Source organism: Oncorhynchus mykiss, chromosome 25 (assembly GCF_013265735.2).
Source record: "Oncorhynchus mykiss isolate Arlee chromosome 25, USDA_OmykA_1.1, whole genome shotgun sequence".
NCBI classification, from domain to species: Eukaryota; Metazoa; Chordata; class Actinopteri; order Salmoniformes; family Salmonidae; genus Oncorhynchus; species Oncorhynchus mykiss.
In genome coordinates, this window is record NC_048589.1 from 38,188,954 (window position 1) to 38,215,739 (window position 26,786).

General features: G+C 42.3%; 1 protein-coding gene across 1 annotated transcript in view; it reads left to right on the top strand.

The window, feature by feature from the left end:
• Positions 1-4,757: 4,757 nt before the first annotated feature.
• LOC110504247 (forkhead box protein N3) overlaps positions 4,758-26,786 on the top strand; it is a 133,526-nt gene continuing 111,497 nt past the window's right edge. The window contains 2 exon segments of the mRNA XM_036962803.1: positions 4,758-5,001; positions 14,467-15,113. Of these exon segments, the coding sequence (XP_036818698.1) occupies positions 14,493-15,113 (621 nt within the window). The 5' untranslated portion in view covers positions 4,758-5,001; positions 14,467-14,492.

A 26,786-nucleotide genomic window follows, 5' to 3' on the forward strand; every position in this document is an offset into this window, starting at 1 on the left:
AATAGCTTCAAGGTATAATGTGCAGACAAAGGTATGGTAGGATGTGAATACAGTGGAGGTAAACCTAGGTATTGAGTGATGATGAGAGAAATATTGTCTCTAGAAACATCATTGAAACCAGGTGATGTCATCGCATGTGTGGGTGGTGGAACTGAAAGGTTGGATAAGGTATAGTGAGCAGGGCTAGAGACTCTACAGTGAAATAAGCCAATAAACACTAACCAGAACAGCAATGGACAAGGCATGTTGACATTAACTTGTTATGGCTGCAATCCCGATATCGGGGTAAGTGTCATCAACAACCGCTGAATAGCATAGCGCTACATTGAATAATTATTACTACAAATATTTATATTCATGAAATCACAAGTGCAATATAGGACAACACAGTTTATCCCTTTGTTAATCCACCTGTTGTGTCAGATTTTGAAATTATGCTTTTCGGCGAAAGCAATCGAAGCGTTTGTGTAAGTTTATCGATCTCACTACAAAACATTACGTACATTTAGCATCAGGAAGCTTGGTCACGAAAATCAGAAAAGCAATCAAATTAATCGTTTACCTTTGATGATCTTCGGATGTTTTCACTCACGAGACTCCCAGTTACACAACAAATGTTCTGTTTGTTCCATAAAGATTATTTTTATATCCAAAATACCTCCGTTTGTTTGTCGCGTTATGTACAAAAATCCACCGGAAAGAGTGCTCACGACAACGCAGACGAAAATTCCAAATAGTTTCCATAATGTCCACAGAAACATGTCAAACTTTTTTTAGAATCAATCCTCAGGTTGTTTTTAAAATATATAATCGATAATATATGAACCACAAATGTCTTTCACAGTAGGAGAGGGAAAAGCAATACCTATCCAAATTCTGTTGCGCGAGCAAAACTCATGTGACCACTTGACGCAATGTTATCGTTCTGGCTAATTTTTCTAAATAAAAACCTAAAACTATGTCTGAAGACTGTTGACACCTTGAGGAAGCGATAGGAAAAGGAATCTGGTTCATATCCCTTTAAATCCAGCAAAGGGAGGCTATGGAACATGGGGTTTTCAAAATAGAAGCCACTTCCTGTTTCGCATGCAATATCAGTTCTGTTATACTCACAGACAATATTTTGACAGTTTTGGAAACTTTAGAGTGTTTTCTATCCAATACTACTAATAATATGCATATATTAGCAACTGAGACTGAGGAGGGGGATGTTTACAATGGGCACCTTTTCATCCAAGCTACTCAATACTGCCCCTGCAGCCATAAAAAGTTAAGCAGAGGCATGCTTAGCCGAGTGATCATAAGGGTCCAGTGAGTAGTGAGGTTGGTTGGGGTCACGGCGATTCAGACAGCTAGCCGGGTCATCGGTAGCAAGCTGGCAGAGGATGGAGGTCTGTTTTTAGCCACCTCGTGCGTTTCCGTCGGTAGATTAGTGGGGTTCCGTGTTGTGGGGTTCCGTGTTGTAGATCAATCCAATTGGCAAAATAGATATAGTTATAGTGACCCAAGAAAAATTGTCCGATAGACCTATTCAGATAGCAGCCGATAAGACAGCCAAACGATTAGCGGGCCGCAGATGGGCGTTCAGATAACGTTGCGACGGATGGGCCAGTTGGATAACTCCCTCGGGCAGATAACATCAGTAGTCCAGTCGTGAAGACCCGGTGGGGCTCCGCATTGGCAGTAAAACGGGTACGGATAGGTGATTGTAGCCCAGGAGTGGCTGATGGAACTCTTCAGCTGGCTAGCTCCAGAATAATTAATGTTCGTATTCCAATAGTCACACGAATAGCACATTGTACAAAACTGCCGATCGATTTTGAGCTAAAGGATAGCTGATGACCACAAACCGTGGTTAGCTGAATACTAACGTTAGCCAGTAAACTGAATAGCTTCTGGCTAGCTTCTGGTTAGCTTCTGGTTAGCTTCTGGCTAGCTTCTGGTTAGCTTCTGGCTAGCTTCTGGTTAGCTTCTGGCTAGCTTCTGGTTAGCTTCTATTGTGGATTTCAGATTTGAGGTAAATAATACTTTTTTAAAATTGGTGAGGCAGGTTGCAGGAGAGTGTTTTGAAGTTGAGTTTTTGGAAAAGAAAATATATAAAAGATTTGCGAAGAAAGGTGTAAAAATATATATATATATATATATATATATATTTATATATATACGGGACACGACAAGACGAGGACAAAGGACGTCTGACTGCTATGACATCTTGGGATATAATGGGATATAAATAATATACAGTGCCTTTGGAAAGTATTCAGACCCCTTGACTTTTTCAACATTTTGTTACGTTACAGCCTTAGTCTAAAATTGATTAAATAAAGAAAATGTCCTCAGCAATCTACACACCATAGCCCATAGTGACAAAGTGAAAACAGGTTTTTAGAAATTGTTACTATTTTATTAAAAATAAAAAACATATACCTTATTTACATAAGTATTCAGACCCGTTGCTATGAGCCTTGAAATCAAGCTCAGGTGCATCCTGTCTCCATTGATCATCCTTGAGATGTTTGTAGAACTTCATTGGAGTTCCCCTGTGGTAAATTCAGTTGATTGGACATGAACTGGAAAGGCACATACCTGTCTATATAAGGTCCCACTGTTGACCGAGCAAGTCATAGCAAAAACAAAGCCATGAGGTCGAAGGAATTGTCCGAGCTCCGAGACAGGATTGTGTCGATGCACAGATCTGCAGCTTTGAAGGTCCCCAAGAACATAGTGGCTTCCATCATTATTAAATGGAAGAAGTTTGGAACCAGTTTGGAACCTCTTTTCCTAGAGCTAGCCGCCCAGCCAAACTGAGCAATTTGGGGAGAAGAACCTTGCTCAGGGAGGTGAACAATAACCAAATGGTCACTCTGACAGAGCTCCAGATTTCCTCTGTTGAGATGGGACAACCTTCCATAATGATCTCTGCAGCACTCCACCAATCAGACCTTTATGGTAGAGTGGCTAGACGGAAGAACTCCTCGGTAAAAGGTACATGACAGCCCGCTTGGCGTTTGCCAAAAGGCACCCTCAGACCATGAGAAACAAGATTCTCTGGTCTGATGAAACCAAGATTGAACAATTTGGCCCGAACGCCAAGCATCACGTCTGGAGGAAACCTGGCACTATCCTTATGTTGAAGCATGGTGGTGGCAGCATCATGCTGTGGGGATGTTTGTCAGCGGCAGGGACTGGGAGACTAGTCATGATCGAGGCAAAGATGAACAGAGCAAAGTACAGAGAGATCCTTGATGAAAACCTGCTCCAGACCACTCAGGACCGCAGACTGGGGCGATTCACCTTCCAACAGAACAACGACCCTAAACACACAGCCAAGACAATAAAGGAGTGGCTTCAGGACAAGTCTCTGAATGTCCTTGAGTGGCTCAGCCAGAGACCGGGCTTGAACCCGATCTAACATCTCTGGAGAGACCAAAAATTGCTGTGCAGTGACGCTCCACATCCACACCTGACAGATCATGAGAGGATCTGCAGAGAAGAATGGGAGAAACTCCCCAAATACAGGTGTGCCAAGCTTATAGAGTAATACCCAAGGAGGCTGTAATCGCTGCCGAAGGTGTTCAACAACGTACTGAGTAAAAGAGAGAGAGAGAGAGAGAGAGAGAGAGAGAGAGAGAGAGAGAGAGAGAGAGAGAGAGAGAGAGAGAGAGAGAGAGAGAGAGAGAGAGAGAGAGAGAGAGAGAGAGAGAGAGAGAGAGAGAGAGAGAGAGAGAGAGAGAGAGAGAGAGAGAGAGAGAGAGAATGTATTATAGTCTGCTCTCCTTTTAATGCTCTTTTTTTATGAGCTGAAGATTAGTGACATTTATAATTGTACTGTTGGAGGTGTGTTTGTGTTTGACTGAATACAATGAGTTGATGAGGAATGTTCTAATGACGTCCTGCCTTGTTTATTTTTTATTTGTATTTAACCTTTATTTAACTAGGAAAGTCAGTTAAGAACAAAGTCTTATTTACAATGACGGTCTACCAAAAGGCAAAAGACCTCCTGCGGGGATGGGGGCTGGGAATAATTAATGAAAATATAGGACAAAACACACATGACAAGAGAGACACCACAACAATACATAAAGAGAGACCTAAGACAACATAGCGAGGCAGCAACACACGACAACACAACATGGTAGCAGAACAACATGACAGTAACGTGGTAGCAACACCACATGACAACCTTCAGTTCAGGAGGTTAAAAGCCAAATTGACCTTAAATCAGTTGGGCCTGAGCTGAACAGAAACAGTAAACCTATATAAGTGCATGGTGGGATGAATGGGGGAAATGTCAGTATTTATTTGCCTACTGTTACAAACTCTGCCTTAATTTAAGTCCGTTTTAGACTGATTGAAAGTGCTAACTATAATGACAGATGTATAGTTAGTTACATGAGGTGTTTTCTGTGGCAAAAAAAAAATAAATACTGAAAGGTTCAATCTCCATTTGCAAAAAAATAGTTAATTAAAATGATCCATGGCTTGACAGCGATATACTAACTCCAGTTACACGGTCTCCGCATCCACTTCTCTACAAAACAAATCTTGATGTCTTTGGACAGCTGCTATTTGGGCCCTGAAACACACCCTCGTTTATTATGTTTAACTCTTTACTTTTGGGCTCAACACCACCACCACGCTCTGTGTGTGTGTGTGTGTGTGTGTGTGTGTCAGCCGCCAGCTTTGGGCCGAGGTCATGTGCACTTCTCATTTGCTGACGAGAGAGTCCGTTTTACCCTCCTCTCTCACATTCGCTCTCACACACATTCTGCATCAGGGACGAGGAAGAGCTCAAATAACCGGAGTCCTGGAAATGCGCCGATGAGGACTATGATTTATGACCGCACTTGGTTCGCTTTCCCCGGGCTATCTCTCTATAAACCTCGGTGTTTAATTAGGGTTGAGGAATACAATGGAATATTTTAAAGGAATTAACGCAGGAGTGGTTGTTCCAAATACGTCTTCTATTTGTACCTCCTGATTCAAAGGCTAGATCGTCAGGTAAGGAGAGAAAACAGAGTTCGGAATCCTCGTCGGGAATATCTGACAATCGAGTAGATGAGTTAATCTTTAACTGATCAATAGGCTATAACATTATATCCATATCGCTTTACTTGTGATGGAAGCCTTGACATGTGACATACCAATCACAGTCGTAGGCTACATTTGACAAAATACCAAAAATCGAATATACTTTTATTTAAAAACGAATATGATTTTAGATGTACTATTTACAGTCTATTAATATATGGTAGGCTATGCTGTAAAGTGGTAATATGTATAGGTTAGGTTGCAGACATTAGCCTAGGCTAAAGCGTCGGCTACATAGTTTATCGTTTTCCCAAAGTTTTTATTCATCTTCTGTTATTTTGTAACGTTCCCATTCCTTTTCGGAACGGTGCTTTGAGCATCTGTTATTCATGCACGGGTGCGCAGTAGGCGATAGGCTCGGCTACCACGGTTGGCATTTTACTTTTAACTTAGGATTTCTGGAGTCAAAGTTTACATTCATAGTTGAATGCATGCAGTAGCATAGTCCTGGTAATATAGCCTTGCTTACACGAGATATGAATTGAATGGACTGGCAAAATATTTTATTCTGTAAGCTTGTCATGTTTGGCTACCGGTTGTGTTTTCCACAGTTTCCTACATACTGTATCTACAACCAGCAGCCTATTATACTCAAATACTGAACTAGCACGACGGAACGATGAAGCAGAGTCCTGTATTTAGATGGATAAAATACATACCTGTAATTGTTGTGAACTAAGCTATTACATCAATGATCAGGGGCCCTCCGAGTGGCGCGGCGGTGTAAGGCTAGAGCTGTCACTTCTTTTAATTTAACTGGGCAAGTCAGTTAATAAGGACAAATTGTTATTTACAGCCTAACCCGGGCCAATTGTGCGCTGCTTTATGGGACTCCGTCCGAATCACGGCCGGATGTGACGCGGCCTGGATTCAAACCAGACACTGCAGTGACACCTCTTGCTCCGAGATGCAGTGTCTTAGACCACTGCGCGACTCAGGAGCTCACTACAATCCCTGGTTTGATTCCAGGCTGTATCACAACAAGCCGAGTCTCATAGGGTGGTGCACAATTGGCCCAGTGTCATCCAGGTTAGGGTTTGGCTGGGGTAGACTGTCATTGTACATAACAATTTGTTCTTAACTGACTTGCCAGGTTAAATAAAGGTTCATGCTCATGGTCCTATTGGCAGTTTAGTAGAAAGGTGTTGTATAATTCCATTTTTATTGGAGAGTCTTTGGGAAAGGGTTCCCGCAGGTATGTGATGGACTGACAGGTAGCCCCTTTCTGCAGTCAAATGACCTAGGGGCCTCATGGGTTGAATGTTATTCATATTTTCATAATGAATCAACTGTTTTTTTTAGACTGAAAATCCAGTGTTTCAATGCAAAATGGTTTGGTTATATTTCAGTCTTCGTTGATGTAGATAACGTGTAATATTGGGATGCAAACTCAAAATGGCAAATATATTTCAACTCTATATCTGACATGATACAGGGGCCTTCTTTTTTTTTAAAAGCCCATAACCATGTGTGTGAGGCTTATACTTTTGTTTCAAAGTACATTTGTTTAAGACTACCATGACACATTCTGTGTCTGTGATTTAGCCCACTACAGTAAAAGGGCAGGCGACAACACAAAGCTCTAGCTGCCCAAAGGTCTTGAGTTCAAATCTCATCATGGACAATTTTAGCTAATTAGTCACTTTTCAACTGCTTACTACTTTTGCTACTTCTGCAATTACTTAGCATGTTAGCTAACCCTAACCCTTTTTGCTAATCTTTCCCCTAACCCTTTAACCTAACTTTTAAACTTAACCCTAACCCCTAGCCTCACTCACAATAGTTCGCTAGCTAACATTAGCCACCTAGCTCGAATTCGTTACATATCATATGTTTAGCAAAATCGTACCATATTGTACGTTTTGCAAATTCATAACATTGTGTACTTTTTGCAAATTCATAACATATAATTATATTTATTGAGCTATTTTGGGAATGTTCCACTCCACTTGCAATAGGCTACAGCTCCAATCTGTGAGAATGCCACTTGAAGAAGCCCATTGAAATTGTAGTGTATGCCTAGCTTATCTGTTTATCACATTCTCCTCCAGAAAAGAGTCAACATTTCCTCTTAAACTAATAACTAGTTCAACACAGCAAGTGCATGTTGTGGTGGTGTTCAACATTCTTTAAGAAAATGTACAGTGATGTCCTCCTGAGTGGCGCTGCGGTCTAAGGCGCTTGGGGCGTCACTACAGCCTCGGGTTTCGATCCCAGGCTGTGTTACAGCCGGCTGTGACCGGGAGACCCATGAGGGTGTGCGCAGTTGTCCGTGTTATAGGGGAGGGTTTGGCCGGCCAGGAATTCCTCGTCCCATCACACTCTAGTGACCCCTTGTGGCAGGCCAGGCACCTGCGAGCTGATCTCATTGCCAGCTGGATGGTGTTTCCTCCGACACATTGGTGTGGCAGGCTTCTGAGTTAAGCAAACAGTGTGTCAAGAAGCAGTGCAACTTGACAGGGTCATGTTTCGGGGGATGCCTCTCAACCTTCGTCGAGTCCATACAGGAGTTGCAGCTATGGGACAAGACTGTTACTACCAATTGGGGTGAAAAAAGTGTCAACGTAAACGAAATGTCAAGGGGAAGCGGTATGGGTTTCAACCATAGCCCAGCCGGAACACCCTTGAGTACTTCTCTCATATACTTTTGGGAAGAAACCTGCTTGCGCCCATTTTTAATTAAAGGGAGCACAGGGTCCAATCTGGATGTTGCGTGTTTACCATGGCGTGTTTACCATGGCGTGTTTACCATGTGACGTGTTTACCATGGCGTGTTTACCATGTGACGTGTTAACAATGGCGTGTTTACCATGGCGTGTTTACCATGGCGTGTTTACCATGTGACGTGTTTACCATGTGACGTGTTTACCATGGCGTGTTTACCATGGCGTGTTTGCCATGGCGTGTTTACCATGTGACGTGTTTACCATGTGACGTGTTTACCATGGCGTGTTTACCATGGCGTGTTTACCATGTGACGTGTTTACGATGGCGTGTTTACGATGGCGTGTTTACCATGGCGTGTTTACCATGTGACGTGTTTACCATGTGACGTGTTTACCATGGCGTGTTTACCATGTCGTGTTTACCATGGCGTGTTTACCATGGCGTGTAAAACTGTAAAACCGGTTGCATCCACCTCCACTGGAGCATCGGTAGTCTGATAACGGGGGAGTGAGGAGTTTTTCAGAGACTGCTTTGGTAAAACAAATCCCTGATAATGGTGGATTAAACCATATAAACATGATTGTTACCTCAATTAGATACGCAGGGGTGAGAAAGAGACTGAGAGAGAGAGAGAGAGAGAGAGACAGGGAGAGAGAGAGAGAGAGAGAGAGACAGGGAGAGAGAGAGAGAGTGAGCGAGACAGAGACAGGGAGAAACAGAGAGATTGAGGAAGGTAGAGAAGGAGTGAAAGAGAGAGATTGAGGGAGGGAGAGAGAGAGAGAGAGAGAGGAGAGGGATAGATAAGAAATAAGTAGACAACAGCCTGGTTATCTGATGGTTATAGGGCTTCAATGAACTGGTTATTTGAAGGTTATGGCTACAACGACCTGGTTATATGAAGGTTAGGGCTACAACGGCCTGGTTATCTGAAGGTTAGGGCTACAACGGCCTGGTTATATGAAGGTTATGGCTACAACGACCTGGTTATATGAAGGTTAGGGCTACAACGGCCTGGTTATCTGAAGGTTAGGGCTACAACGACCTGGTTATCTGATGGTTAGGGCTACAACGACCTGGTTATCTGATGGTTAGGGCTACAACGGCCTGGTTATCTGATGGTTAGGGCTACAACGACCTGGTTATTTGAAGGTTAGGGCTACAACGGCCTGGTTATCTGATGGTTAGGGCTACAACGACCTGGTTATATGAAGGTTAGGGCTACAACGGCCTGGTTATCTGATGGTTAGGGCTACAACGGCCTGGTTATCTGATGGTTAGGGCTACAACGGCCTGGTTATTTGAAGGTTAGGGCTACAACGGCCTGGTTATCTGATGGTTAGGGCTACAACGGCCTGGTTATATGAAGGTTAGGGCTACAACGGCCTGGTTATCTGATGGTTAGGGCTACAACGGCCTGGTTATCTGATGGTTAGGGCTACAACGGCCTGGTTATTTGAAGGTTAGGGCTACAACGGCCTGGTTATCTGATGGTTAGGGCTACAACGGCCTGGTTATATGAAGGTTAGGGCTACAACGGCCTGGTTATCTGATGGTTAGGGCTACAACGGCCTGGTTATCTGATGGTTAGGGCTACAACGACTTGGTTATATCATCAAGTCAGATGGCTTATTCATCACAAAACCATTTGATATTGCCAATTATTTTAATGATTATTTCATTGGTAAAGTGGGCAAACTTAGGCAGGGAATGTCAACAACAAACAGTAAGCCATCATATTCATGCATTAAAAAACAAATATCAAAAGAAAAGTATTGTAAGTTAGAAGTTAGTGTGGGAGAGGTGGAAAAGTTATTGTTATCGATCAATAATGACAAACCTCCTGGCATTGACAACTTAGATGGAAAGCTACTGAGGATGGTAGCTGACTCTATAGCCACTCATATCTATCATATATTTAATCTGAGTTTAGAGTAAAGGGTTTTTCCTCAGCCTGGAGGGAATCCAAAGTCTTTCCGCTACCCAAGAATGGTAAAGCGGCCCTTACTGGTTCTAACAACCGACCTATCAGCTTGCTGCCAGCGCTTAGCACTGTTGTAAAAAAAAGTGTTTGACTAAATACAATGCTACTGTATTTCTCTGTAAACAAATAAATAACGTACTTTATTTATTTAGTATTGTAGGGTTAGGGTTAGGGTTAGGGTTACTCTTCCTAGGCTCCCAACAGAAAACAAAACACAACAAATGAAATACATAACACTACATAAAACAATACATAATACAATGCCAAATACAATACAGAATATATTAAAACGTCTGTGTCTCTTCACAGTCCCCGTCATACCATAAGGTGGTCTTTTACCATTTAACAAAAATGAATCAGATTATGTTGCTAGTTTGAGTTACCTGGGGTGGCAGAGAGTTCCATTTAGTCATGGCTCTATTTCATTCTTTAGAGTGTAAGATGTTGGAGGGCGTGTTAAGCTGACACACATAAGTGTTTTAAGATGCTCATACTATGGATCATTTAGCTATTTTATTTAGAATGTATTTTTGCCTTTACTACAAAAGCCCATAGAAATGCATTGAATAACATATACACAATGGCAAAAACAGACATTCAAAAAATATAAGAAACATGGTTTTGAAGTGTCTGTCCTAAATCTAGGAGATATACTATATATATCCCGAGGTTTTTTTTTTACATCTTATTTTCTTTACAAATATTTAACCCCTTTTTTGGGGTAGGCACAAAACTAACTTCATTCTTCCATTCATTTTTTAAAACCTGTACGTACCACTTACCTTCAGGCAAGTCCCGTGAAACTAGTTGGGGTCATAGAGTAAAATGGAACAACATCGTATTCGTGGGAATCTCCCCTTTTCACAGTGGTGTCCCATTAGTTTTGTAGGTCAAACCGACGTTTACGTGAGAAGACTGACTTTAAGGATTTCTCAGGGTCTAGCTCTGCCATCTTTCAATGCAGATGTGAAAATGCAACACTGGTGAATGGATCCAATGCAAACAAAATTATCTCTAGTTTAGACTGATTGATTTGGATGGGGATGGTTTTGTTATGTAACTTAGATTGACGCACCGATGCATCAGGGTGTTAATACTGTGCATTTGAAAAAATAAAGGAGAGCCGCACACTGTAGGAGCTCAGATGCAATAATTGAATAACCATCGTTTGAACAGAAAATCTGTCTTTATTTTTCTGGGCAAGTCAGTTAAGATCAAACTCCTATTTTCAATGACAGCCTAGGAACAGTGCCTGTGCAGGGGCAGAATGACAGATTTGTACCTTGTCAGCTCAGGGATTTGAACTTGCAACTTTCCGGTTACTAGTCCAACGCTCTAACCACTAGGCTACCCGGCCGCCCTTTTATCATGGTGACAAACAGTGCAGGTCACTAGTTTATATCGTGTCAAAGGACACAGCGGTCTGTAATCATGGCCCGGGTGTGGCCTGATATCATTGGTTAATTCTCAGATATAAGAAGAACTTACAAAAACATGAATGGATAGCATACGATACTAGATACAATTTGGCTACATAAGCCTACAAACATTTATAATGAAAGGCAAAATCACAATAATCACAAGAATGGCTTCAGATCAAAGTCTACGTTGAGACCGAAGGGAGCAAGGGTTTTTAAATTAAAGATCCAGACAGCCTCTCATTTTAACAATAAATTGTCAATAAATTGTCCCACTCCTAGGCAGGGTGACTTGTTCGTTGCCGATATAACGTAGGGACGAAATCGAGTGGTTTGCTTCCAAAAAGTGGGCTGTAACTTGGTCAGTCGAGTTTTTGCACCTAACGGTGCCACGATGCGATACGTACTTTTCATTTCCGTTTTGTTTTACCCACATCATTTTTACCACAAGGACAAGTTATAAGATAAATAACTGCCTTAGTGGATCACATGATAACACCTTTGATTGGGATCTGTTTCCCTGTTTGAGGGTGTTTGAAGGATCTACATTTATAAGTGCCATTGCATTGAGCACAGCCGTTACACTTGTAGTTTCCATCCAGTAGGGGCGCAAATAGACGTTGTGCAGGGATATCTTGGGGTGGCAAATCAGAGTTATTAAATTACTGCATCTGAGCTCCAAGAGTGTGTGGCTCTCCTTAGCCAGCACCTCGCCTAAATAGGTGTGCGCTTGTTTCACCTCTAGATTAATACTGAGTGTTCGAACTGTGTTCCAACTGCTTGAACAGACAGTTCAGTACCTTTAAACAATCATTACCTCAATCATTACCTCTCACAAAGACCAATAGTGATGCAGTAAATTGACATGCACCCTCTGTGTACATCTAACTGCAATATGGCCCCTCTGTTCTGTGTACATCTAACTGCAATATGGCTCCTCTGTTCTGTGTACATCTAACTGCAATATGGCCCCTCTGTTCTGTGTACATCTAACTGCAATATGGCTCCTCTGTTCTGTGTACATCTAACTGCAATATGGCCCCTCTGTTCTGTGTACATCTAACTGCAATATGGCTCCTCTGTTCTGTGTACATCTAACTGCAGTACAGCTCCTCTAGTCTGTGTACATCTAACTACAATATGGCTCCTCTGTTCTGTGTACATCTAACTGCAGTACAGCTCCTCTAGTCTGTGTACATCTAACTACAATATGGCTCCTCTGTTCTGTGTACATCTAACTGCAATATGGCTCCTCTGTTCTGTGTACATCTAACTGCAATATGGCTCCTCTGTTCTGTGTACATCTAACTACAATATGGCTCCTCTGTTCTGTGTACATCTAACTGCAATATGGCTCCTCTGTTCTGTGTACATCTAACTGCAGTACAGCTCCTCTAGTCTGTGTACATCTAACTACAATATGGCTCCTCTGTTCTGTGTACATCTAACTACAATACGGCTCCTCTGTTCTGTGTACATCTAACTACAATATGGCTCCTCTGTTCTGTGTACATCTAACTACAATATGGCTCCTCTGTTCTGTGTACATCTAACTACAATATGGCTCCTCTAGTCTGTGTACATCTAACTACAATATGGCTCCTCTGTTCTGTGTACATCTAACTGCAGTACAGCTCCTCTAGTCTGTGTACATCTAACTACAATATGGCTCCTCTGTTCTGTGTACATCTAACTGCAGTACAGCTCCTCTAGTCTGTGTACATCTAACTACAATATGGCTCCTCTGTTCTGTGTACATCTAACTGCAGTACAGCTCCTCTAGTCTGTGTACATCTAACTACAATATGGCTCCTCTGTTCTGTGTACATCTAACTGCAGTACAGCACCTCTAGTCTGTGTACATCTAACTACAATATGGCTCCTCTGTTCTGTGTACATCTAACTGCAGTACAGCTCCTCTAGTCTGTGTACATCTAACTACAATATGGCTCCTCTGTTCTGTGTACATCTAACTGCAATACGGCTCCTCTAGTCTGTGTACATCTAACTACAATATGGCTCCTCTGTTCTGTGTACATCTAACTACAATATGGCTCCTCTGTTCTGTGTACATCTAACTACAATATGGCTCCTCTGTTCTGTGTACATCTAACTACAATATGGCTCCTCTGTTCTGTGTACATCTAACTACAATATGGCTCCTCTAGTCTGTGTACATCTAACTACAATATGGCTCCTCTGTTCTGTGTACATCTAACTACAATACGGCTCCTCTGTTCTGTGTACATCTAACTACAATATGGCTCCTCTGTTCTGTGTACATCTAACTACAATATGGCTCCTCTGTTCTGTGTACATCTAACTACAATATGGCTCCTCTGTTCTGTGTACATCTAACTGCAATACGGCTCCTCTGTTCTGTGTACATCTAACTACAATATGGCTCCTCTAGTCTGTGTACATCTAACTGCAATACGGCTCCTCTGTTCTGTGTACATCTAACTGCAGTACAGCTCCTCTAGTCTGTGTACATCTAACTACAATATGGCTCCTCTGTTCTGTGTACATCTAACTACAATACGGCTCCTCTGTTCTAGACCGACTACAATTTTCCTTTGTCCTTCTTTGCCTCACATGACCACACAACTGGGCAGGAGTCCAGGTGTGACAAAACTAGGGCCTGTAGGACCTGCCTGGTTGATTTAGATGTCAAGAAAGCAGAGCAACACCTAATCATGGGAGAGACCTCTTCCCATTTTAGAAACCATTGAGTCAATACAGTATGTTTTGACCATGACAGCTTGCTATCTAGGGTTACACCCAGCAATTTAGTCTCCTCATCTTGCTCAGTCGCCACATTATTCAGTAATAGATCTAGATGAGGTTTAGGGTTGAGTGAGTGATTTGTCCCAAAAACAATGCTTTTATCTTTTGAGTGGGAGTGTGTGTGTGTGTGTGTGTGTGTGTGTGTGTGTGTGTGTGTGTGTGTGTGTGTGTGTGTGTGTGTGTGTGTGTGTGTGTGTGTGTGTGTGTGTGTGTGTGTGTGTGTGTGTGTGTAATTTGGAGTATTCAGAATAGTCCGTTTGCATGAGGTGTGTGTGTGTGTAACGTTATGTCCTCCAGTTGTCATGATGGAATCGCAAGGACAATGTTTATAACAATAGTAACACAATGTATTATAATAACATATTATAATACATTTCAAGGCCCACCCGCTCTCTCTCCCTCCCTCCCACCCTCTTTCTCCTGACTGTCCAACACTAACATCTTAATCTCTATCTTTATCTCTCTATCTGTCTCCATTGACTAACTGTCTAACACTAATCCCCCTCTCTATCTGACTTCCAGGAGTCTAGGTGGTGGTGGTGGTGTCCATGGGACCCGTCATGCCTCCCAGTAAGAAGCCTGAGGCGTCTGGCATCAGCGTGGCCAGCGCCAGCCTCTCCCACCTCTACCAGGCCAGCTCGCTGCAGGAGGCAGAGGAACTCGACCTGGCCTTCCCCGCCCCCTTGGCCCTCCCCTTGGCACCCCTCACCGACGGAGCCGCCAAGCCTGAGAAAGGCACCTCCACCCCAGGTATGGAGGACGAGGAGTTGACCAACCTCAACTGGCTCCATGAGAGCAAGAACCTGCTCAACAGCTTTGGAGACCCTGTCCTGCGCAGCGTCAGCCCCGTGGGTGGCGAAGGGGGTGTGGTTGGTAACCGCGGCGACAGGGACCACGACAACATGCCGCCATCGCCGATAGCGGGCGGGGACCTGCCGTACGACGCCGATCGGAACCCAAACTGTAAGCCTCCCTATTCCTTCAGCTGCCTGATCTTCATGGCCATTGAGGACGCTCCGTCAAAGAGGCTGCCGGTGAAGGAGATATACACCTGGATCCTAGAACACTTCTCCTACTTTGCCAATGCTCCCACAGGCTGGAAGAACTCTGTCAGGCACAACCTGTCCCTCAATAAGTGCTTCAAGAAGGTTGACAAGGACAGGAGCCAGGTAAGAAGGAGGAGGAGAAGTAGGAGGAACACATTCTCATGATTTACACACAGACAAACACTTGCCACAGTAAAGTACAGAAAGGGCTCTATTTTCAGATGGTGTTAAGGCAACGCTAGTGTCAAACGCCCTAATGCCAGGTTCAGCAATTTACCCGTCTTATATCAGCTCGCTTGCGCGCAGATGGGAAGGGTGGAAATGTTTGAGATGTGTCCTTAAAAACATGGTTCCAAAGTGCTAATTTCAGGCAACGCTCATAAGGATATTTAAGACCAACCAAAAGCTGGTTTTAGCAGTAATGCAGTAGGTTATGTCATGGAATTTGACAGCAGAAACACAGCCTAACCAGCTGTGACACACACTGCCCAAATGCGCATGAAACAAGAATAGCATAGTGTGCTTTTGGTGCATGTATACTTCGTATTTAGAAACATTAAAAACTGGCACCTTCAGGGTGATTATCAACTGGGCATGGCACCTTCAGGGTGATTATCAACTGGGCACGGCACCTTCAGGGTGATTATCATCTGGGCATGGCACCTTCAGGGTGATTATCATCTGGGCATGGCACCTTCAGGGTGATTATCAACTGGGCATGGCACCTTCAGGGTGATTATCAACTGGGCACGGCACCTTCAGGGTGATTATCATCTGGGCATGGCACCTTCAGGGTGATTATCATCTGGGCATGGCACCTTCAGGGTGATTATCATCTGGGCATGGCACCTTCAGGGTGATTATCAACTGGGCATGGCACCTTCAGGGCGATTATCAACTGGGCATGGCACCTTCAGGGCGATTATCAACTGGGCATGGCACCTTCAGGGCGATTATCAACTGGGCACGGCACCTTCAGGGTGATTATCATCTGGGCATGGCACCTTCAGGGTGATTATCAACTGGGCATGGCACCTTCAGGGTGATTATCAACTGGGCATGGCACCTTCAGGGTGATTATCAACTGGGCATGGCACCTTCAGGGCGATTATCAACTGGGCACGGCACCTTCAGGGTGATTATCAACTGGGCATGGCACCTTCAGGGTGATTATCAACTGGGCACGGCACCTTCAGGGTGATTATCATCTGGGCATGGCACCTTCAGGGTGATTATCAACTGGGCATGGCACCTTCAGGGTGATTATCAACTGGGCATGGCACCTTCAGGGTGATTATCAACTGGGCATGGCACCTTCAGGGTGATTATCAACTGGGCATGGCACCTTCAGGGCGATTATCAACTGGGCACAGCACCTTCAGGGTGATTATCATCTGGGCATGGCACCTTCAGGGTGATTATCAACTGGGCACGGCACCTTCAGGGTGATTATCAACTGGGCATGTCACCTTCAGGGTGATTATCAACTGGGCATGGCACCTTCAGGGTGATTATCAACTGGGCACGGCACCTTCAGGGTGATTATCATCTGGGCATGGCACCTTCAGGGTGATTATCAACTGGGCGTGGCACCTTCAGGGTGATTATCAACTGGGCGTGGCACCTTCAGGGTGATTATCAACTGGGCACGGCACCTTCAGGGTGATTATCATCTGGGCATGGCACCTTCGGGGTGATTATCATCTGGGCATGGCACCTTCAGGGTGATTATCATCTGGGCATGTCACCTTCAGGGTGATTATCATCTGGGCATGGCACCTTCAGGGTGATTATCATCTGGGCATGGCACCTTCAGGGTGATTATCAACTGGGCGTGGCACCTTCAGTGTGATTATCAACTGGGCATGGCACCTTCAGGGTGATTATCATCTGGGCATGGCACCTTCGGGGTGATTATCATCTGGGCATGGCACCTTCAGGGTGATTATCATCTGGGCATGGCACCTTCAGGGTGATTATCATCTGGGCATGGCACCTTCAGGGTGATTATCATCTGGGCATGGCACCTTCAGGGTGATTATCATCTGGGCATGGCACCTTCAGGGTGATTATCAACTGGGCACGGCACCTTCAGGTTGATTATCAACTGGGCACGGCACCTTCAGGGTGATTATCATCTGGGCGTGGCACCAGGAGAAGGAGAGCAGGCCCTACTGTCGGAAAGAGGGGCAACAGTGGAATAAACATTTTAAAAATGACACGCCTCTTAAAATGGGTTATAACTCCAGTTCTGTTTGTGATATTAAGATTCTAACAACAACAGTGTGTTGTATATACTTATTTAGGAAACATCAAGGACGGAGGGGGGCGTGACTTTAAAACATCAAGGACAGAGGGGGGCATGACTTTAAACAGAGTATTACAAAAACTACATTCATTAGCAAATTGTTTTAGTGGTTCTGGTGTTAACCTTTTACAATACCTTAACCCTTAACTTTTACATTTCGTAATCCCATGACTCCAGATCCAAAGGTTGTGTGTTTAATCCCAGTTGTGGAACCTTGTTTTTTTTACCTATCAAAAACCTTAAGCCTTAACTTAACCATTTGGAATGAATGCCTAAATGTAACCCTACCCCAAACCTTAAACCTTAACTTCGAAATGTAATGTTTGGAGACACAGAACGATGCTGAGTAGGAGTAAACCCAGAATGTCAAAAACACTTCGAAATGTGACGTTTGGAGACACAGAACGATGCTGAGTAGGAGTAAACCCAGGATGTCAAAAACACTTTGAAATGTGACGTTTGGAGCAACTTCGAAATGTGACGTTTGGAGAAAGATCTTGTTGGTGATATGCCTAGTTTTAATTGTCTTTGATGTTTTGTTTGAATTGTAAATTCCTGCACTGCTGCCTATCCATTAATGAATAATTGGGCAGGTGTGGTTTTCAGATAACTGTTTGATAAATGAATTGCTTATCACTTGTAGAAAGTAAAGTCCCATCTGTTTGTGTGTATGATTGACTGTAAGCAGCAAACTGCTCTGTAGCAGATCAGACCGGAGATGCGCGTCACACAGCCATGGCGAGCCAGACTCCAGATAGTGGGCTTGGGGATTCCCTGGGTTCCCTTCTTTTTAAAAACCAACGTGACTGAGTTATCACCAAGCATGTTTCAAATGATAATCTACAGTTTTAAGATTAACAGTCTGTGGTGTTTTAAAACGGATAATTACGATTTCCCTCATTTTGTAAAACCCCAATTAATGGCAGATGATAGACAGTCATCGTTTGGCAGCTGGCATTATGTGTGTTTATGAAGACAGACCACATTGAGTACCAAAGTCATCGTTTGGCAGCTGGCATTATCTGTGTTTATGAAGACAGACCTCTGACAGACCACATTGAGTACCAAAGTCATCGTTTGGCAGCTGGCATTATCTGTGTTTATGAAGACAGACCACATTGAGTACCACAGTATGAGTTTGGCAGCTGGCATTATCTGTGTTTATGAAGTCAGATCTCTGACAGACCACATTGAGTACCAAAGTCATCGTTTGACAGCTGGCATTATCTGTGTTTATGAAGACAGACCTCTGACAGACCACATTGAGTACCACAGTCATCGTTTGGCAGCTGGCATTATCTGTGTTTATGAAGACAGACCACATTGAGTACCACAGTATGAGTTTGGCAGCTGGCATTATCTGTGTTTATGAAGACAGACCTCTGACAGACCACATTGAGTACCACAGTATGAGTTTTACAGCTGGCATTATCTGTGTTTATGAAGACAGACCTCTGACAGACCACATTGAGTACCACAGTATGAGTTTGGCAGCTGGCATTATATGTTTATGAAGACAGACCTCTGACAGACCACATTGAGTACCACAGTCATCGTTTGGCAGCTGGCATTATCTGTGTTTATGAAGACAGACCTCTGACAGACCACATTGAGTACCACAGTCATCGTTTGGCAGCTGGCATTGTCTGTGTTTATGAAGACAGACCTCTGACAGACCACATTGAGTACCACAGTCATCGTTTGGCAGCTGGCATTATGTGTGTTTATGAAGACAGACCTCTGACAGACCACATTGAGTACCACAGTATGAGTTTGGCAGCTGGCATTATCTGTGTTTATGAAAACAGACCTCTGACAGACCACATTGAGGACCACAGTAGGAGTTTGAAATGGTTCCAAAGAAGAATCTGGCGCATTGAAAACAAAGAAAACATTCTGTATGATGCAATCCTGCTCCGTGTGTGTGTGTATGTGTGTGTGTGTGTGTGCGTGTGTGTGTGTGCGTTCATGTGTGTGTGTGTGTGTGTGTGTGTGTGTGCGTTCATGTGTGTGTGTGAACAATCGCTGACAAATTAGATTAATATGCCTTAGGGAAGTCTCTGATTTGCTTATGCTAATACAGATATTTACTGTGAGGCCATAATCACCAGTCACTGGTTTAATAGATTTACTTTAGTACATTACCAGGGTGTGTGTGTAGTGTCGCTCGGGAGAGTGTGAGAGTTAGAAAGAGTTAGCATTGAGGTTGAATAGAGTTTCATACAGGTCGATGTCTATGTGTGTTTGCACTGTTTCACGTTTTTATTCACCACGTGTACAAGATACAACAGATGTAAAACAGTACAGTGACATTGTTACCTTGAGAGCTCTTTCCAACAATACAATGAGAATAATACGTTTTCAATTAGAATAAAAGTACGAATAGAATACACACAAGAACTATGATAAGAGTTAAAGAAACACAAGAATGCACGTATATACAGGTCAGTGTCAGTACCTTAATCAGTACCTGGAGTGATTGAGGTGGGTTTATACATAAGTGAGTGGTAGTCGGGAGAAGGATATGCGTTTTCTTGGGACCATTTGAAAGGAAACACTTTGACGTTTGTGGACATGTGAAATTAATGTAGGAGAATATAACACTTTAGATCTGGTAAAAGATAATACAAAGAAAAAAACATGCGTTTTCTTTTTTTTTCCCCCATTATCTTTGAAACGCAATAGAAAGGCCATAATATATTATTGCAGTTTAGGCACAATTTCGATTTTTGGCCACTAGATAACATGAGTGTGTGCAAAGTTTCAGATTGAGCCAGTGAAGCATTGTCACGTCCTGACCTTAGTTCCTTTTTGATGTCTCTATTTTAGTTTGGTCAGGGCGTGAGTTGGGTTGGGCATTCTGTGTGTTGTTTTATGTTTTTGTATTTCTGTGTTTGGCCTGGTATGGTTCCCAGCTGTTTACCGTTGTCTCTGATTGAGAACCATACTTAGGCAGCCTGTTTTCCCACTATGATTGGTGGGTAGTTGTTTTCTGTCTTTGTATTAGTTACCAGACGGAACTGTTTCGGTCGTTCTTTTTGTTTGCTTTGTATTGTAGTGTTCAGTTCAGTTTAATAAAATGACGAACACGTACCATGCTGCGCATTGGTCCGATCCTTCCCGAACACTTACCACGCTGCGCATTGCTCCGATCCTTCCCGAACACTTACCACGCTGCATATTGGTCCGATCCTTCCCGAACACTTACCACGCTGCACATTGCTCCGATCCTTCCCGAACACGTACCACGCTGCGCATTGCTCCGATCCTTCCCGAACACGTACCACGCTGCGCATTGCTCCGATCCTTCCCGAACACGTACCACGCTGCGCATTGCTCCGATCCTTCCCGAACACTTACCACGCTGCACATTGCTCCGATCCTTCCCGAACACGTACCACGCTGCACATTGCTCCGATCCTTCCTACTTCTCCACAGAAGAGGAGGAAAACCATTACAAGCATTGCAATCCTGGATCAATATTTTGTATCAAGTCTGCCCAAATGTGCCAAATTTGACAATTTAGATACATTTTCAAGTACATAACTATAGAGATCATACAAAAATGATATGGTAATACAAAATGTCAGTTTACACACTCCCAGGAAGATCATACATGATGGATCATTAGCTTATACACTAACTTTCGCACATCTAGATGGCCAGGTGGGTGTGGAGCCAGAGACAGCAGTTCCTACATTTGAATATAAAAATGGATTTTATTAAACAAAACTATGCTACATTTTTATCTCTGGGACCCTCAGGATGACAAATCAGAGCCAGAATACTGAATGTAAGTACATTATTTACCTTCAGAGGGTGAATGTAACAAACCAGTTGCCGTGATACGTGTTTTGTTGTTGGTCACTCTCCTCAAACAATGGCATGGTATTTCTTCACTGTAATAGCTACTGTACATTGGACAGTGCAGTTAGATTAACAATAATTTAAGCGTCCTGCCCATATAAGACATTTCTATGTCCTGGAAAGTTTGCTGTTACTTACAACTGTCATGCTAATCACATTAGCGAATGTTAGCTCAACCGTCCCGGGATAGGGACATCGATCCCGTAGCTCTGTAATTGTTTTGAAGTCTCCATTGGTCTCATGGTGAAATCTGTAAGTGGTTTCCTTCCTCTCATGCGGTTTCCTTCCTCTGGGTGTATTAGTATTAATACACCATCCAAAGTGTAATTAATAACTTCACCATGCTCAAAGGGATACTCAACATTTGATTTTTGTTTTTACCCATCTACCAACAGGTGGCCTTCTTCGCAAAGGCATTGGAAAACCTCCCTGGTCTTTGTGGTTGAATCCGTGTTTGAAATTCACTGCTCGACTGAGGGACCCTACAGATAATTGTATGTGTGGGGTACGGAGATGAGGTAGTCATTCAAAAATCATGTTAAACACTATTAGTGCACTATTATTGAGTCCATGCAACTTATTATGTGACTTGTTAAGCAAATCTTTACTCCTGAGCTGTGTTTGAATACCCATACAACATACAGTTTACTACATACTATATACTAGTAGTTCATTTTAGTATACTGTAAACAAACGGTACCTTTCAATTGAGTGTACTAGCGCTTTACCTGTCTACCGGAAGTTGATGCTGTTGCTATGCAACCTCTTGCTAGAATTGTTAGCATAACAAATTACTAGCTAGACATTTTATGACTTTGTGTGTGGTCTTAAATTTAATCTGGAGTGCACTCTGGGCATTCCTAAATTCAGAGCATTGTCAGATTGTCAATTTGTAAATTCGCAGCGTTTCGCTCTGGGAGCGTTCACACTGGACACTCTGGCCGAGGAGTAGGGTTGATTCGAGCGTTCTGACCTTACAACTGCAGTAAAGCACCCAAGCTAACTGGCTAACTTGCTAGCTACTTCCAGACACAAATGAGAGAACACCTCACTCTGACCATTTGACTCGCCCTAGCAGAGCTTGTTAGGCAATTTTCATGTTATCCAGACAGAGTGTTGGTGACTCTGGCTGGCAACTATTGAATTATGATTTTTTGCCAACGTTTACTGACACCGGCCATAGTCAACGGGTGTTGAGCGTTCGTAAATTCATCAGTTATTCTGCGCTCTGGTAGACTCAAGACGATAGTGCTCTGAAATCAGAGTAAATGGCCAGAGCGAATTTACCGGAAGCACCATTGAGAACGTACAAAGATTATACCACTTTGCTAAGATTGACGGCAATAATCATTGGGTAGTTAGTTAGATAGCATATAGTTAATATGCTGGCAAGTTTGATGTATTAGTAGCTAACTAACGTTAGGTAGCTAGCCGACGTACTGGTACATACTGCTGTAATGATATGCTATGTGGTTCGTAAGAACAGCGTAGCTAACAAATTGTCAGCCGACATAACGTGTAAGGTAACTTGTTTGAAAAGTCATTACATTATTACATTGCTCAACATTTTCTTAACATTTGTCATAATAAGTTAATTAAAGCAATGAATTTGTATCTGCTCTCATCTGACTTTTTACTGACATTTTCTTCAAATCTGAAAACAATGTAAAGCCACGGCCATTTTCCGAAGAATTACATTATGGGCCCTAAAAACACGGAAATAGTGTCACTGTATACTTCGTATTTTGGCCAATGTAGTACGACATCCGGGAACTTTTGGCATACTAACTAAATCCATAGAATGACCAATAAGTATACTATATTCTCAATTTACGTCACAAATAGTATGGTTAGTGCAGTTAGGTTGAGTATTCGAACACAGCTCTGAAATTATTTAGGCTTTCCATACTACAGGGGTTGAATACTTATCGTCTCATGACATTTCAACTTTTCATTTTTAATTAATTTGTAAACATTTCTAAAACTTAATTCCGCTTTGATATTATGGGGTATTGTGTATAGTTTAGTAACATACAAGCTAAATTTAATCCATTTTAAATTCAGGCTGTAACACAACAAAATGTGGAAAAAGTCAAGTGGTCTGAATACTTTTTGAAGGCAAGTATGTGTGCAAAGCATGTTCTTTTGTTTATAATGTCCACATGATATGACTAAAACGCATGGATGTGTGTTTTGAGTTGTTTGTGTGTCTATGTGTTTTTGTATATACTATGTTACACATACTGGGTTAGATTACACATACTGTTACACATACTGGGTTAGATTACACATACTGGGTTACACATACTGGGTTAGATTACACATACTGTTACACATACTGGTTTACACATACTATGTTACACATACTGGGTTACACATACTGGGTTAGGATACACATACTGTTACACATACTGGGTTAGATTACACATACTGTTACACATACTGGGTTAGATTACACATACTGTTACACATACTGGGTTAGATTACACATACTGTTACACATACTGGTTTACACATACTATGTTACACATACTGGGTTACACATACTGGGTTAGGTTACACATACTAGGTTACACATACTGGGTTAGATTACACATACTGTTACACATACTGGGTTAGATTACACATACTGGGTTAGATTACACATACTGTTACACATACTGGGTTACACATACTGGGTTAGATTACACATACTGTTACACATACTGGGTTAGATTACACATACTGTTACACATACTGGGTTACACATACTGGGTTAGATTACACATACTGTTACACATACTGGTTTACACATACTATGTTACACATACTGGGTTACACATACTGGGTTAGGATACACATACTGTTACACATACTGGGTTAGTTCACACATACTGTTACACATACTAGGTTACACATACTGGGTTAGGTTACACATACTGGGTTAGGTTACACATACTGGGTTAGGTTACACATACTGGGTTACACATATTGGGTTAGGTTACAAATACTAGGTTACACATACTGGGTTAGATTACACATACTGGGTTAGATTACACATACTGTTACACATACTGGTTTACACATACTGGGTTACACATACTAGGTTACACATACTGGGTTAGGTTACACATACTAGGTTACACATACTAGGTTACACATACTGGTTTACACATACTGGGTTAGGTTACACATACTAGGTTACACATACTGGGTTAGGTTACACATACTGTTACACATACTGGGTTAGATTACACATACTGGGTTAGATTACACATACTGTTACACATACTGGGTTAGATTACACATACTGGGTTAGATTACACATACTGGGTTAGATTACACATACTGGGTTACACATACTGGGTTACACATACTGGGTTACACATACTAGGTTACACATACTGGGTTAGGTTACACATACTGGGTTAGGTTACACATACTGGGTTACACATACTGGGTTACACATACTGGGTTAGGTTACAAATACTAGGTTACACATACTGGGTTAGATTACACATACTGTTACACATACTGGGTTACACATACTAGGTTACACATACTAGGTTACACATACTGGGTTAGGTTACACATACTGTTACACATACTGGGTTAGATTACACATACTGTTACACATACTGGGTTACACATACTATGTTACACATACTGGGTTACACATACTGGGTTAGGTTACACATACTGGTTTACACATACTGGGTTAGGTTACACATACTGTTACACATACTGGGTTAGATTACACATACTGGTTTACACATACTGGGTTAGGTTACACATACTGTTACACATACTGGGTTAGGTTACACATACTGTTACACATACTGGGTTAGGTTACAAATACTAGGTTACACATACTGGGTTAGGTTACACATACTGTTACACATACTGGGTTAGGTTACACATACTGTTACACATACTGGTTTACACATACTGGGTTACACATACTAGGTTACACATACTGGGTTAGGTTACACATACTAGGTTACACATACTGGGTTAGATTACACATACTGTTACACATACTGGTTTACACATACTGGGTTACACATACTAGGTTACACATACTGGGTTAGGTTACACATACTAGGTTACACATACTGGGTTAGGTTACACATACTAGGTTACACATACTGGTTTACACATACTGGGTTAGGTTACACATACTAGGTTACACATACTGGGTTAGGTTACACATACTGTTACACATACTGGGTTAGGTTACACATACTGGGTTAGATTACACATACTGTTACACATACTGGGTTAGATTACACATGCTGTTACACATACTGGGTTAGATTACACATACTGGGTTAGGTTACACATACTGGGTTACACATACTGGGTTACACATACTGGGTAACACATACTGGGTTACACATACTAGGTTACACATACTGGGTTAGGTTACACATACTGGGTTAGGTTACACATACTGGGTTACACATACTGGGTTACACATACTGGGTTTGGTTACAAATACTAGGTTACACATACTGGGTTAGATTACACATACTGTTACACATACTGGGTTACACATACTGGGTTAGGTTACACATACTGGGTTAGGTTATACATACTAGGTTACACATACTGGGTTAGGTTACACATACTGGGTTAGGTTATACATACTAGGTTACACATACTGGGTTAGGTTACACATACTGGGTTAGGTTACACATACTGGGTTACACATACTGGGTTACACATACTGGGTTAGGTTACACATACTGGGTTAGGTTATACATACTAGGTTACACATACTGGGTTAGGTTACACATACTGGGTTAGGTTATACATACTAGGTTACACATACTGTGTTAGGTTACACATACTAGGTTACACATACTGGGTTAGGTTACACATACTAGGTTACACATACTAGCTTACACATACTAGGTTACACATACTGGGTTACACATACTAGGTCACACATACTAGGTTACACATACTGGGTTACACATACTAGCTTACACATACTAGGTCACACATACTAGCTTACACATACTAGGTTACACATACTGGGTTAGGTTACACATACTAGATTACACATACTGGGTTACACATACTGAGTTACACATACTAGATTACACATACTGGGTTACACATACTGGGTTACACATACTGGGTTAGGTTACAAATACTAGGTTACACATAATAGCTTACACATACCAGGTTACACATACTGGGTTACACATACTGGGTTAGGGTACACATACTAGATTACACATACTAGGTTACACATACTGGGTTAGGTTACACATACTAGGTTACACATACTGGGTTAGGTTACACATACTGGGTTAGGTTACACATACTGGGTTACACAAACTGGGTTAGGTTACAAATACTAGGTTACACATACTGGGTTAGATTACACATACTGTTACACATACTGGTTTACACATACTGGGTTACACATACTGGGTTAGGTTACACATACTGTTACACATACTGGTTTACACATACTGGTTTACACATACTGGTTTACACATACTGGGTTACACATACTAGGTTACACATACTGGGTTAGGTTACACATACTGTTACACATACTGGGTTAGATTACACATACTGGGTTAGATTACACATACTGGCTTAGGTTACACATACTGTTACACATA